Raw genomic sequence first — 14,916 nt, forward strand, 5'->3', positions numbered from 1 at the left:
AAGGGGAGAAAAAGGGGGGGCGGAGAGAAGGACCGGGGGGGGATGACACCGGGAAGGAGGGACAAACAAGGCTAGAAAAGGAATAGCAATACGGCTGCAAAGGGCCACAACCAAGGGCTCAGAACAAGGAATCGCTGCAAGTATCCATCCAGTACGGTCCCTGGGCGATGGGAGACCCCAGAGTGCAGGGGGCTACCCGTGTGGGCGGCCATGTCAGGTGCCCCCTGGACAAAGGGAAACCCCGGATTTGGAGAGAGCAGTGACGGTTGTCATCCTGGACGGCCCTCTAACAAAGGGAAACCCCGGATGGCAGGGGCACGTCCACCAGGTAAGTATGGTTAATCCCACAGAAGCTGGGGGACAGAAGCCCCCCACCAGGATAGTCACCTGGAATGTAAGGGGACTCAACAGCCCAGTGAAAAGATCCAGAGTCCTCACCCACTTAAGAAATGTGAAAGCCGACATAGTCTTCCTCCAAGAGACACACCTGAGAGAGCAGGACCGACTGTGGGTAAGAAAGGGCTGGGTGGGGCAGACCTACCATTCCTGCTATGGGACGAGGGCCAGGGGGATGGCTATACTGATCGGCAAGAAGACGATATTTAGGGCGGCGAAGATGGTTACGGACCCAGGGGGACGGTACGTCATGGTCAGCGGGGCCCTGGATGGGGCACCGGTAGTACTAGTTAACGTGTACGCGCCCAACTGGGACGACACGAGCTTCATCAAAAAGACCAAAGGGGGGGGTGGACTTCAACTGTGTACAGGACGCAACAACTGACAGATCAAGCTCCAAAATGGGGAAAACTTCAAGCATGGCATGGGAACTCAGTGGACCCAGGGGAGAAAGAGTTCTCCTCCTTCTCCCCAGTGCACAACGTATACACCAGAATTGACTTATTTGTGGTGGGGTCAACGGTGCTTCCAGGGATAGACAAAGTGGAATACTCCGCAATTGTGATATCCGACCACGCTCCACACTACATGGACGTGAGGCTGGAGACGGGCAGGGCCCAAAGCCCCACATGGTGGTTGGACATTGCCCTAGTAGCAGACAAGGACTTCACCGAAAAGATATCACAGGCCATAGCAGAGTACACGGAGAACAACCAAAACGGGAAGGTCTCGCCCTCCACGTTCTGGGAAGCGCTAAAGGCCATAGTAAGAGAGAAAATTATCGCTTTCAAAGCTCAAAGAGATTGGGAGGAAAGGGCGGCTAGGCAGCAGCTGGCCGACTCCACACTGGAAGTGGACCGTAAATACTCCGAGGCCCCGACCGTAGAGCTCCTGGCGGAGAGGAAAGAGCTACAAAGGAACTTTCATCTGCTCTCCACCAGGAAAGCAGTGCACCAACTCCGCCAGGCACGTGGGACCCTATACGAACACGGAGACAAAGCCAGCTACCTGTTGGCACACCAGCTGAGAAAGCAGGCAGCCACCAGAGAAATTGCACAAATCAGGGATACCAGAGGCACATTAGAAACAGAACCAGAAAAGATTCATAAAACCTTCAAGGCCTTTTACCAAGGACTGTACACCTCAGAGCCCCCAGTGGGGGAGTCCGGGATGAAGCGGTTCCTTGATGGACTGGACATACCAGTCGTGGGGGGAGGGCACGGGGCCTGGAAGCACCACTAGCACTGGGAGAGATCATGGACAGCATTAGCTCCATGCAGGCGGGGAAGGCGCCGGGACCTGACGGGTTCCCGGCGGACTTGTACAAAATATTTGCGACAGCACTGGCCCCGCACCTGCCACCCACGCTAGCAGAGGCCTCAATCTCGCTGATACCTAAGAAAGATAAAGATCCAACGGAATGTGGGTCACACAGACCCATCTAACTGCTGAACGCAGATGCCAAAATACGGGCCAAAATCCTAGCCAAAAGGCATTAACACTGCGTCGCAGAGGACCAGATGGGTTTTGTTAAAGGTGGGCAGCTAACCTCAAACATCAGGTGCCCGCTAAATGTGATAATGACCCCATCCGGGGTCATAGAGGTACTGGAGCGGTTCGGGCTTGGAACAGGATTCACCTCCTGGGTAAAGCTCCTATATAACGCTCCCATGGCGAGCGTACGGACCAACAACACCAACTCCCGATACTTCCAGCTGCACAGGGGCACCAGACAAGGTTGCCCACTGTCCCCACTGCTGTTCGCCCTAGCGATCGAGCCACTAGCAATTGCGCTCAGAGATTCAAAAAGCTGGAGGGGGATCCAAAGGGGCGGCAGAGAGCACAGAGTCTCACTCTATGCAGATGACCTGCTCCTCTACATTTCGGACTCATAAAGCAGCATGGACGGAATCATCGCTCTCCTGAAAGAGTTTGACGCCTTCTCGGGCTACAAACTCAACATGAGCAAAAGCGAGATCTTCCCGGTACACCCACAAGGAGGGGGGGCAGCACTAACGGGACTGCCGTTTAAACAAGCCCGACACAAATTCCGCTGCCTGGGGATCCAAGTAGCGCATGACTGGAAAGAGATCCACAAATGGAACCTCAATTCAAGTAAAAAAGGACGTGCAAAGATGGAGCACACTCCCACTCTCCCTCGTTGGGAGAGTCCAGACGATCAAAATGAACGTGCTGCCCAGGTACCTCTTCCTACTTCGATCCATTCCGATCTACATCCCCAAGGTCTTTTTCAAAGCACTCGACAAAATAATCAAGGCGTTCGTATGGGGGGGGGGGGGGGCGGGGGGGAAGAAGGCTAGGATCCCAAAGATGGTCCTACAAAAAACAAAATCCAGGGGGGGCTAGCCCTCCCAAACCCATAATTCTACCACTGGGCGGCGACGGTCAAGCGAATAAGGGGATGGATCAAGGAGCCAGAAGCCGAGTCGGTGCGCGCAAAAGAGGCCTCCTGTAAGGGGATCTCCCTCTGCCTTCGCCATGGTGGCACTCCCATCCCCACCCAAAAAACACTCCAGCAGCCCAGTGGTGATAGCCACACTCCAGTCCTGGAACCAACTACGGCAGCAATTTGGCCTGTCCAAAATGTCGGCCAAAGCTCCCATCTGCAACAACCATAGGTTCACACCAGCACTGACTGACGCCACCTTTAAAAAATGGGGACAGGACGGAGGGACACTGACAGTCAGGGACCTATACACAGACGGCAGGGTCGCAACACTGGACGAACTGGCAGAGAAATTCCAGCTAGCCAGGGGGAACGAGCTAAGGTACCTGCAACTCAAAAACTTCCTACGAAAGGAGACAAGGACGTATCCACAACTGCCACGACAGACATTACTGGAAGAGTTCCTGGACGCAAGCATCCTAGATAAAGGGAACTGTAGACATGTATGGATGACTGGTAGAAGGGGCCGACACCGTAATGGACGCAACAAGAAAGAAATGGGAGGAGGACCTGGGGATCGATGTAGGGTGGGGACTCTGGAGCGAAGCACTGCATAGGGTCAACTCCACCTCCACATGCGCAAGGCTCAGCCTGACGCAACTAAAAGTGGCACATAGAGCCCACTTAATAAGAACTCGTATGAGTAGGTGCTTCCCGGAGGTGGAGGATAAATATGAACGGTGCCAAGGAGGCCCGGCCTACCACGCCCACATGTTCTGGTCTTGCTCCAGACTTGTGGAGTACTGGACAGCCTCCTTCCAGGCAATGTCTAAAGTTGTGGGGGTGAGGGTGGAGCCATGCCCGAAAGTGGCGGTCTTCGGGGTTTCAGACCAGCCAGAGCTATTCCTGGGGAGGAGGGCGGATGCCCTTGCCTTTGCCTCCCTGATTGCTCGCCGTAGAATCCTGTTCGGCTGGCGGTCAGCAGCACCACCCAAAGCTGCAGACTGGCTGTCTGACCTCTCGGAATCTCTCCAAATGGAGAAAATCAAATTCGCCATCCGAGGGTCAGACGACGGCTTCCACAGAACGTGGGAGCCATTCACCAATTGTTCCGGGACCTGTTTGTGGCCAACGAACAAGCAGAAGAATAGCTAGGTAGCCAAGAATCAGGGGAAAGTCGCCGAGGCGGGGGAGGAAGGGATAGACCGGGGGCGGGGGGGATAGCAACTAAACCTAAAAGAAAAGAAAGGCGAACCACAGGAGAGGGGGAGGGGGTGGAAGAGGGAGGAGACAGGGAACAATAGAGGGGAACCAGTGAGGTGGTGAGGGAGGCAAGGGAATGGCAGCCGGAAGGAGGGCACGGGAAACAATAACAAACTTGGCATCTACAGGAGCAGAGAACAAGGGAAAGACGGGATGAACGGCTGACGCGGAGGTGATCACAAGACGACAACGGCAGTGAAATCCGTACGGGAGAAGCAAGTGACAACACCAACACCAGACCCATTCGGGTATTGCCCTTTGTAATTGTTCTGTATTTGTTTCCCCGGCCCCCAAATGTCTATGTACCCCCCCCAGTTCCCCCCCCCCCCCCCACCACAAACAGATGCCTACTTATGTGCTAAAAACAATACTGCCAATTGTACAGAGCTGCTGCTGTTGAGTTAGCACATAATACCCTACCAGTTATTTTATTCTGACTTTGTTTTGTTTTTTGTGCATGTTGTTGCCTTTTTTACCTACTGTAAATATGGCAGTCAGTGAGGTTGCCCTCCTTTCTTTAGGTATCTATACTATATTGCTCAGAGTCGCCAGGTATCAAGTGATACCACCACAAGGTTCAACCAGCTATCGATCAAAGAGCCAAACACCAGTTAGTTAGTTCAAGATCAAGGGTACTTTATTTACACACACAATTATCATGCAACATAAACGCTACTATTTAAGCTACACCTATCAACTATGACAACCTGTACTTAACTTCAGGCACCCGGCTTAGGTCAGAGGAACAGTGGCCGTTGTTCGAGTCTGGGTCTATCGGGTCTGGAGAAGTAACTGCTGCTCAGCTGGGCTCATCCGTCTGGTAGCAGGCATTGAACTTGAACTTGCTTCTGGTGGTGCTGCACTTGGAAGTGGATGTTGCCGGAGCGCCAGGTCCAAGAGAGGCCGAACACATGGCGGTCTCTCTTTTTTTCCTTGGGAGTTTTCGCGCTCTTTTGGGCGGTCCTTCAGTTTGGACCCCACTAATTGGGTAATTCTTGATCTCTGTGTTCGATTCGAACCAATAAAGGGGCGGGTGCCTTGATGGCTGGGCGTGTCCTAAGCGGTCATTGACCCTGTTGTTTACGCTTCCTGGGTACAGGGAGTGGTGCCGAAATGCCTGGGATTGTGTCGGTCGCTCAAGTATCAGTCCTTTGTCTGGCGCAGATGGGCCATCAAAATGCTAATCGGTTGGGGGTTTCGATACCGTCTGGATTCCTCGTTCACAAATATACATTCAGGCTCTGAGCCTGTCTGAACCTTGCATTGTCCATTTTTCCCGTTATGCTTTGTGACCTTCCCTGTTCCTTATTGTAAGTGGCTATCCCAGATGGCTACAGTGTTCCCTTCTCTTCTGTGTGTATATATATATATATGTATTCTATTTTGTGTACATAACGATAAATATACTTTGTTCATTATTACGTGACAATCTGGGGGATTCTGAGGAGAAATACATAGACATAACTTGGGTTCAGAGTGGAATGCGTGTATTTGACACAGCCCTCTTGTGTGTTTAAAAAGGACTTTGTGTTAATGGGATCGTTAGCTTAAGATGTACTTTTCAATCCATGTTTATTTAATATTTAGATTTGTGTGTGTTTGTTCGGCTAAGGAGGAGTAAAGGAGTATTGTATTATGATCAAACTTTTTGCTTTTAATGAATGTTGTGTTTCTTGTTACGAAAACTCTTCCTCCATGTTTTATTAAAAAAGAGTGAAAATAACTCTTTTGAGCCAGGCCTCGTTCTCCCCCAACCGACCATAGTTATTGATTTCAGGAATTACAGGAACAAAATGCCTGCGACACAACGTTTGATTCAACCCCTGATTTGTTTGTTTATTGAACTCTCAGACTTCTTCCCAGTACAGATCTCTCTGTGATTTGACTGGAATTAACAACAATACCTCTACAGTACAAACCCCTATTCAACGTTGACTGACATGTACAAAATACCTCACAACACAAACCCCTTTACAATTTAACTGAAGCTTACAATCACCCACACAGCCAGCCGTTACTATTGTTGATTATAAGCCTGGGTCTGGTGATGACAGATCTCCGTCATCCTTCTCTCTGCAGTGCCTGTGCTCCATTGTCATCCTCTTGTGTGATGACTCATCACACTATCACAGGCACAGTCCTCATTGCCATTCCACTGAGTCATCTGGTGCTTAGCACCTCTTTACCTTGGTTCATTAAATGCCCTGGGCTCCACAGGGCTGTACGGATATAGTCAATTCTTCTGCTGTTTACACAGCCACCTGGCTGTGAATGCTTCTTTCATCCTTGCAGTTTTGATAGTTAGCTATTTTTTATTCTTACAGCTCGGGGGTGATGTCCTTCACCTTCTAGATGGGAGAGATCGCGAGTTTAGAAGATGCTGTGAAAGGAGACTTTGATGAGTTTCATAGATTATCATAGAATTTACAGTGCAGAAGGAGGCCATTCGGCCCATCATGTCTGCACCGGCTCTTGGAAAGAGCACCCTACCCAAGGTCAACCCATCCACCCTATCCCCATAACCCAGTAACCCCACCCAACACTAAGGGCAATTTTGGACACTAAGGGCAATCTATCATGGCCAATCCACCTAACCTGCACATCTTTGGACTGTGGGAGGAAACCGGAGCACCCGGAGGAAACCCACGCACACACAGGGAGGATGTGCAGACTCCGCACAGACAGTGACCCAAGCTGGAATCGAACCTGGGACCCTGGAGCTGTGAAGCAATTGTGCTATCCACAATGCCACCGTGCTGCCCTTGTTGCTGCAGTACATTTTGTATATGGTAAGCACTGCTGCTACTGTACATCAGTGACGGAGGTAGTTGATGTTTTAATTGGTGGAAGGCTGCCGATCAAGTGGGCATCTTTGTCCTGAATGATGTCAAACTTCTGGAGTTTTTTTGAGTTGCACTCATCACCTTGTTGTCATATGATCTTTCTGCACTCGAGGTCTTGACAAGACAATCGGAGAAATTCCTCATGTCCATTAGCATAAATCTTTGATCCCTCCTCCATCTTAGTATTCTCACCATAACAAATTGTCCCCCAGCACTCTCCAGTACAGTATCTTAAATTCCCAATTCCCTCCACCTATCACAATGCCTCTGCTGCTATCAGTCTGCTTAATCACTACCTTGCCATTTGCCTTAAAGTCTTGGTTCTGAGAAAATTGATCTTAGTCTTACCTCTTGTCACTTGCAAACTACAGCTCCACCTCTTTGCTCCACCAAGACAGAAGAATCCACATTTGAACACTTTTGGCTCATGATTGGCCGAGTTATCAATTGCCAAATCTGGCTTGACCATATATGCCTGGCTCCGTTCAGCTAAAATAATACATTACTCAAAGGTCATGCTGGAGGGCAAGGACAATAGTTCCACATGACCAACTGCCTTCCTAAAACCCCTGTCTGCTCACCTCAAACACCAAAAGCGAGACCTTCGTACACCTCATCTTAGAGGTCAAGACCATCATGCATCTGCTTTAACTCCTTCCATCCTTACTGCTTTATGTCTCCCTTGGACCCCAATCATTTTGCAGTTTCTTGCCTAATACCTTTCCTCCCCACCCTCTTGAAGCACATTTTGTTCAACCACCCATCTCAGAGTTCCTTAGTCCGCACCTCATATTCAACTGCGAACCACTCAACTGTTTTTCTTAGCTGATATATTTCCTCTGATAGTTGGGTGGCATACAGTGGTTTCCGAAAAACACGGGGCTGGATCCTCCGCCGGCGGGATGCTCTGTTTTGCCGGCAGCCCAGGGGTTTCCCGACGGCGTGGGACTCCCCCACATTGGGAAACCCCATTGACTAGCCGGTGTAACGGAGCATCCCGCCGGCAGGGTGAAACAGAAATGTGGTGCGACGGGACGGAGAATCCAGCCCCCTAGCTCTGCCATTCTCTTCAAAATTGCTATTATCAATTCCTCCAGTAAAAATCCATTGCTACATACTATCACTCCTCTCCAGCCTCTTTTTTTCTTTTCCAAAGTCCTTGGTTGTTTTCTACATCATGCCTTTGTTCTCCTCCAAAGATCCCTGTTCAAATCAAGCCAGTCTGACACCTTTGTGCATCAAAAACATCCAGGCCAAAGCTTTGAATGATATTCTGTGTTGGTGTGATTATCGGGTTTTATCCCTCCTGAGTCTGTTCAGCGTTTGACCTCAAACCTTCTCCAGTGTCTCTTCTCTGCCATCCGAGGGACTGCTCTTGCATCATTCGATTTCTCCTTGGCTGAATGCAGCCAAAGCATCAAGACCATTTGGCTTCTCTTCCCTGTTGCACACATGCCTCCAATGTCCACTCAGAATCTGTCCTCTGATCCTTTCTCAAACATTTGGTAATTCCAAGCTGTAAATCTGGCCAAAACTGATACTCCTTCCAGACCACATGGTTGTTGCATCCTTGTCTCTTGTTCCATCTCACATCCTGGCTACCCTCAAAGGGTGAAACAGGCTACCTGTAATAGCGAGCTGAACTTTAAACCCTTCATCAAGACCACATGTTTCTTCCCCACAACAGTGCCCATCTCCAGCCCTTCTTTGTTTGAGAAATCCTTTTTTGCATAGCTTTACCAGAGGGTTGGCAGGACTATTGCTGTACAGACTTTCAGATCGGTGGGCAGTTTGTCCCCAGACGAATGCTTGAAGTCTGATGAAGACTGCACTTGCTTTGGTAATTCTTACATGTGTCTTATCGTCAATATTGACAGCTCGCGAAAATGTGATGCTGAGATATACGTGAGGTTATCCACTGCTGACAGCTCCTGGCCATGGAGTGAAGCCTTGCACTCAAGCTAGACCTTTCCTGCAGCAGGCTGACTCATTACTTCAATTTCTTCACTGATTGCAGGCAGAAATTGTCACATGCTTTGAAGAATAAGTCCATGCTGCATTGCTTGTCCAGCTCTGAACTGGCAGCTGGTGCACAGTCATTGCCAAAACAGAACATTTTCAACTATGTCCTTGGAGACCTTGATCTTTGCCTGGAGCTGTCACACATTTAGCAGATTCCTGTCTCTGCAATACCTGGAATGAGGATAGCATCAGCTCTTGGACTTTTGCCTCTGGACAGGAGTTCTACTGTGTTTGTCATGACAACCACCCACCGCCATCTTCCTTAAACTCTTTGTCCAGACATGAATGTTAAAATCCTAGTCTCCATCTTATCTGTAAATCATTCATGGCCTCGCCTCTCCTCATGTTTCCAATGCAGTCTCCTCCAGCCCTGATTCCCCTGTGGATTAAGAATTTCCTCCCTCAACTTTTTCCACCATGCCCATCATCTTTTAGTAAAATCTTCGAAACCTGCCTCTTTTATTTACCTTTCTTATTCTTTTCTGTCCAGAATTATTTTGGAAGCAACATTTCTTCAGAATGTTCCTATTTCAGTGGAAATATTGCATTGTGTATTGAGCTTCTGTCATGTTTAGAACAATTGGTTAAAACACTGCAGATGTTGAGCACTGAAAAGAAAAATTGTAAACTGATATTTTCAGTAACCTAATAATTTTTGAGAAATAATATTTTCCAGTTATATTCCTGATCCTGATGTCAGGAGTAGCTAAAAACTGCAGCCCTGACTTTTTTTTGCTTGAGCAATGTATTTCTAATAATTCGGCGTTTCTTCAATATGTTTAATTGGAGATATATTGGAAATGTGTATATAGGATATTTTGCATCATTTCACAGAATCATGTTATTTGGTTTGGATCATTTGATCCCTTCTGTTGCTTTAGCTAAAGTCAGGTTTGGTTCAATGATTTATGGTCTGTCTCAATTATATTCTACATGTGATGATTTTACTGCACGAGAAAAATGATTTATGTTTTTACAGAATGCCTTAGAATATATTTGGGTCTAAAAGTCACTGTTTTATAAGACCACTAATTTGAGACCTGCAAATGTTAACACAGCTGTTGTCTATATTGGTCTTTCATTTGTTACTGTTTGTCTTTTGTTCTTTTTTAGGTGTATGATTGCTGATGAGGTAAGGATATATTTGAGGTTTAGTCCTTGAGTGCAATTATAATGCTGTAAATAAATGTTTCATGCCTGCTTCCAGACTGCCCCACGTTACCCATCCTCCAGCATTTTGAAAGAGGTGAGAGGAAAGAATTGTATTTGCGGGTAATGAACTTGCAGAATTATGAACCGAAAAATGGTCAGTGTCATGGGACTAAATCCTCCAAGTATTGATTATGAATCCAAAAATCCCATACAATAAAACCTATTCAGTCACTAATATTGGTAAACCCGATAATAAAGACCAAAGAACAATACAGCACAGGCCCTCCAAGCCTGCGCCGACCAGGGTACCTGCCTTAACTAAAACCGTCTGCACTTACGGAGTTCGTATTCTTCCATTCCCACCCTATTCATATATTTGTCTAGATGCCCCTTAAATGCTGCTATCGTACCTGCTCCCACCACCTCCCCAGGCAGCATGTTCCATATATTTACCACCTTCTGTGTAAAAAAAACCTGCCTCACACAATTGTTATAAACTTTTCCCCATGCACTTTAAACCTATGTTCCCTAGTACTTGACTCTCCTACCCTAGGAAAGAGCATCTGACTATCCACTCTGTTCATGCCACTCATAATCTTGTAGACCTCTATCAGGTCGCCTCTCAATCTCCGTCGTTCCAATGAGTACAGGCCGAGTTTATCTAACCTCTCCTCATAGCTAATGCCCTCCATACCAGGCAACATCCTAGTAAACTGCTTCTGTGCCCTCTCCAAAGCATCCACATCCACACAGGTAGTGTGGCGACCAGAATTGCAGACCATATTCCAAAAGAGGCCTAACTAAGGTCCTGTACAGCTGCAGCATGACTTGCCAATTTTTCTATTCAGTGCCCTGACCGATGAAGGCCATCATGTCTTGTGCCTTCTTGAGCACCTTATCCACATGTGTTGCCACTTTCAGTGATCGGTGGACATGCACGCCCAGATCTCTCTGTCTGTCATTACTCGCAAGAGTTCTAGTTGTGCATTTCCAGGTACACACCCTGTTGTTAGGGAAGTATGTCCTGCAATCCACTGTGAAACCACAATGGGAAACACACTAAAATATGGTAGTAAGAACAATAGTGCAATATTTTATCACATTTCCTGTCGTAGAGTGATCAGTTAATTTTATAAATTTATTCAAGGCTCTGCGCATCATTGGCAAACCCAAAATTTCCACCTCCATAAAATTTCTCACTGCTGATGTGCTCTTTTACTCATTTGGAAGAACTCTTATTAAAAATTTGATTCACTTAGCTCGCTTACTTTTTAACTGTGATATTGCTCAAAAAGTCCAAGGCCTTTTGAAAATCTTTTTTCGTCAGTAATTCAAATTCATCATAACCAAAATAATGTGAAAAACATTTTGCGCCCGGACTAAATGTACTTATGGTGTTCTCTTTGATGTCCTGTTTCTATTCTTCTCCTCTTCTCCCAGAGGCCTGATTATCTGCCAGCAGCCTTGGCTGTAGCTTGCAATTGATGCTGTCCAGCCCATTGTCTCTTTTCCTTTCCCCTCCTTGATTATTTCTCCCTCCAGGGTTTTGTTGGGCCATTTGCTGGGAAGCTGCATTGAGACGTTGCGAAGTACAAATGCATTTTCTACAACTAACTGCTGATTGCCAGGTGTTTTGATTAGAGTATTATTTTGCAAGCAGCTACGGGAGTGTTGTAGAGTAGTAAATGGTAATGGGATGTAGTTTGGGAGTTCAAATGGGGCTGCGGTTACCATAGTCTGCTGACCTCAATTGGCAAACCAATGAAGACCCATGTTCCATGTAGGGAAAGCTACCAGAATTATCAAACATTCTTTCAAAACATACTTAACTACATGTGAGAAGCCACAGTCAGAATATGAACCAATCAAATCATTGAAACTATTTTCAACTGCAACTTTTCCTCACTCAGGTAATTGTAAATGTTTTTTCTCACTTTGCAGTAAGGTGCAATACTTATTCAGATGACACCTCGTTACAAAACATGCTATAAATTTCCCTGGTTTCCTTTTTGCATTGAAAGTAATACTTCATCAGATATCCTTTCAGGATGTAAATTTCTTTCTTTATGTTTTGCCCTAAACCTATTTCTGATCTGTCTCGAGAGAACAAAGAACAAAGAAAAGTACAGCACAGGAACAGGCCCTTTGGCCCTCCAAGCCTGTGCCGACCATGCTGCCCGTCTAAACTAAAATCTTCTACACTTCCTGGGTCCGTATCCCTCTATTCCCATCCTATTCATGTATTTGTCAAGATGCCCCTTAAACGCCACTATCGTCCCTGCTTCCACCACCTCCTCCGGCAGCGAGTTCCAGGCACCCACTACCCTCTGCGTAAAAAACTTGCCTCGTACATCTCCTTTAAACCTCGCACCTTAAACCTATGCCCCCTAGTAATTGACCCCTCTACCCTGGGAAAACGTCTCTGACTATCCACTCTTTCTATGCCCCTCATAATTTTATAGACCTCTATCAGGTCGCCCCTCAACCTCCGTCGTTCCAATGAGAACAGACCGCGTTTATTCAACCGCTCCTCATAGCTAATGCCCTCCATACCAGGCAACATCCTGGTAAATCTCTTCTGCACCCTCTCTAAAGCCTCCACATCCTTCTGGTAGTGTGGCGATCAGAATTGAACACTATACTCCAAGTGTGGCCTAATTAAGGTTCTATACAGCTGCAACATGACTTGCCAATTTTTATACTCTGTGCCCCGGCCAATGAAGGCAAGCATGTCATATGCCTTCTTGACTACCTTCTCCACCTGTGTTTCCCCTTTCAGTGACCTATGGACCTGTACACCTAGATCTCTCTGACTTTCAATACTCTTGAGGTTCTACCATTCACTGTGTATTCCCTACCTGTATTAGGCCTTCCAAAATGCATTACCTCACATTTGTCCAGATTAAACTCCATCTACCATCTCCAAACCATCTAAATCCTGCTGTATCCTCTGACAATCCTCATTGCTATCCGCAATTCCATCAGGTCATACTTTTACAACACTGAACTGTACACTGTGATGGCCAATCTTATTCGGTCACAAGGTCGATTCAGTTGCCAACAGCCATCACTTGAATTAGAATTATTTTCATTGTCATTCAGCTATTTGCACAATGCAATCTTGGGTTCTAAAGAATTGCATATTTATTTAATCATGTAGTTAGGACTCTTTTAACTGCCCTCCCCACCCCATGACCCATTATTTGACACTATAATAAGGCCCAGCACTATATGATGACGAAGTTTGAACTTCCCTGAGCTCTCGACAATGTCTTTTAATTGACTTCTATCACCAGACCGTGCAGTTTCTAGTCTGTTTTAGAGAACGATTAGTAATATTTGCCTTTTTTTTTTTGCATGCCTGCGTACTTTACAATCTGTTTCTCTCCTGATTGAGCCCTCAGATGTGATGTTATTGGGGCTAATCATATTTTCTTTTCGCTAATCTGGCTCAATTGCTCACCCTGTACTGGCGATATGGTTACAATCTTGCCAATAGCATAGAGTCATAGAATGCTACAGCTCAGAAGGAGACTGTTTGGCCCATTGTGCCTGTGCCAGCTTTTTCATGGGCTACATTCTGCTGCTCTTGCTCCAAACCATGCAAGTTTTTTCCCCTTCAATAATTCATTACTTTTGAATCCTCTTTCACCATTCCTCCAGTCAGTGCATTTCAGATCACAGCAACTTGCTGTTTAAAAAGTTTCTTCATGTCTCCTCTTGGTTTCTGCTAAGGTTGCTCTGCTGCGGAAGCGGGAGCACATGGAATCCACATGACCCTTTTACAGGAGTAGAAATGTAAATAATTACACAGTTGGAGATGTGGGTGAAGAAGGTGGGCAGAATAAAAGGCCAAGTCTGTGCTAAGGAGAGATTTTCAAAGGTGTCATGGACATAAGACGAAGGGGTGCGTTAATAGTGCCATTAATAGTGCCATTAAGGACTGAAGAGTGCTAATAGTGGCAAATGCGGCAGAGGTGGAAAAACTGAGAGGATGGGATGGAGTCCTTGTAGGGAGCGGGTTATGAAGAGCTGTAGTTGAGGTAGCTCATAGAAACATAGAATTTACAGTGCAGAAGGAGGCCATTCAGCCTATAGAGTCTGCACCGGCCCTTGGAAAGAGCACCCTACCTAAACCCATATCTCTACCCTATCCCAGTAACCCCACCCAATCTTTTTGGACACTAAGGGCAATTTAGCATGGCCAATCCACCTAACCTGCACAATTTTGGACTGTGGGAGGAAATCGGAGCACCCGGAGGAAACCCACGCAGACACGGGGAGAACGTGCAGACTCCACACTGACAGCTACCCAAGCCGGGAATCGAACCTGGGACCCTGGAGCTGTGAAGCAACTGTGCTAGCCACTGTGCTACCGTGCTGCCCCCATGCTGTGGGTACCATTGGGTTTTTAATGAAATGAGACACGGAGGGCAAGGAAGGGAAAGGAAATCTTGGAGATAAACCATGTGAAGGTGACAGGGATGGAAATTGGAAGCAAAATCGATCAATTTTTCCAAGTCCAGACGATAGTATGAAGTGGCTCCGATATAATAATCGATGTAATCGAGGAAGTGTTGTGGGAGAGGACCTGAATAAGACTGGTGTCATGTTCTGTAGACAGGCTGATATGAATGATGCACTCCAGAACATCTAGTTTAAATAATTTATTCTGAAACAACTGCGTGGTAAAGATAAATGGAATAAATAAATAACAAACTACTGACACTAACTAACTATTATGGAGCTACTGCAAGATACGTCTATCCTCCAACACGACTTCCTCCCAACTGCCTCGAGGCACAGAGCCGCATGTAGACTTACACTGCTACC

General features: G+C 46.8%; 1 protein-coding gene across 7 annotated transcripts in view; it reads left to right on the forward strand.

Moving 5' to 3' along the window:
- The window catches only part of zranb3 (zinc finger, RAN-binding domain containing 3), a 295,756-nt gene that overhangs the window by 113,208 nt on the left and 167,632 nt on the right, over positions 1-14,916 (forward strand). For 6 of the 7 annotated variants that reach the window (XM_072472336.1, XM_072472330.1, XM_072472319.1 and 3 more), the window contains one exon: positions 10,045-10,063. The exons of the other annotated variant lie outside the window; for it this stretch is intronic. In XM_072472336.1, coding sequence (XP_072328437.1) covers positions 10,045-10,063 — 19 coding nt within the window. The remainder of the gene's footprint in view (positions 1-10,044; positions 10,064-14,916) is intronic. 7 annotated transcript variants of the gene reach the window in all.

The sequence above is a fragment of the Scyliorhinus torazame genome, chromosome 2, assembly GCF_047496885.1.
Source record: "Scyliorhinus torazame isolate Kashiwa2021f chromosome 2, sScyTor2.1, whole genome shotgun sequence".
Classification (NCBI taxonomy): Eukaryota; Metazoa; Chordata; class Chondrichthyes; order Carcharhiniformes; family Scyliorhinidae; genus Scyliorhinus; species Scyliorhinus torazame.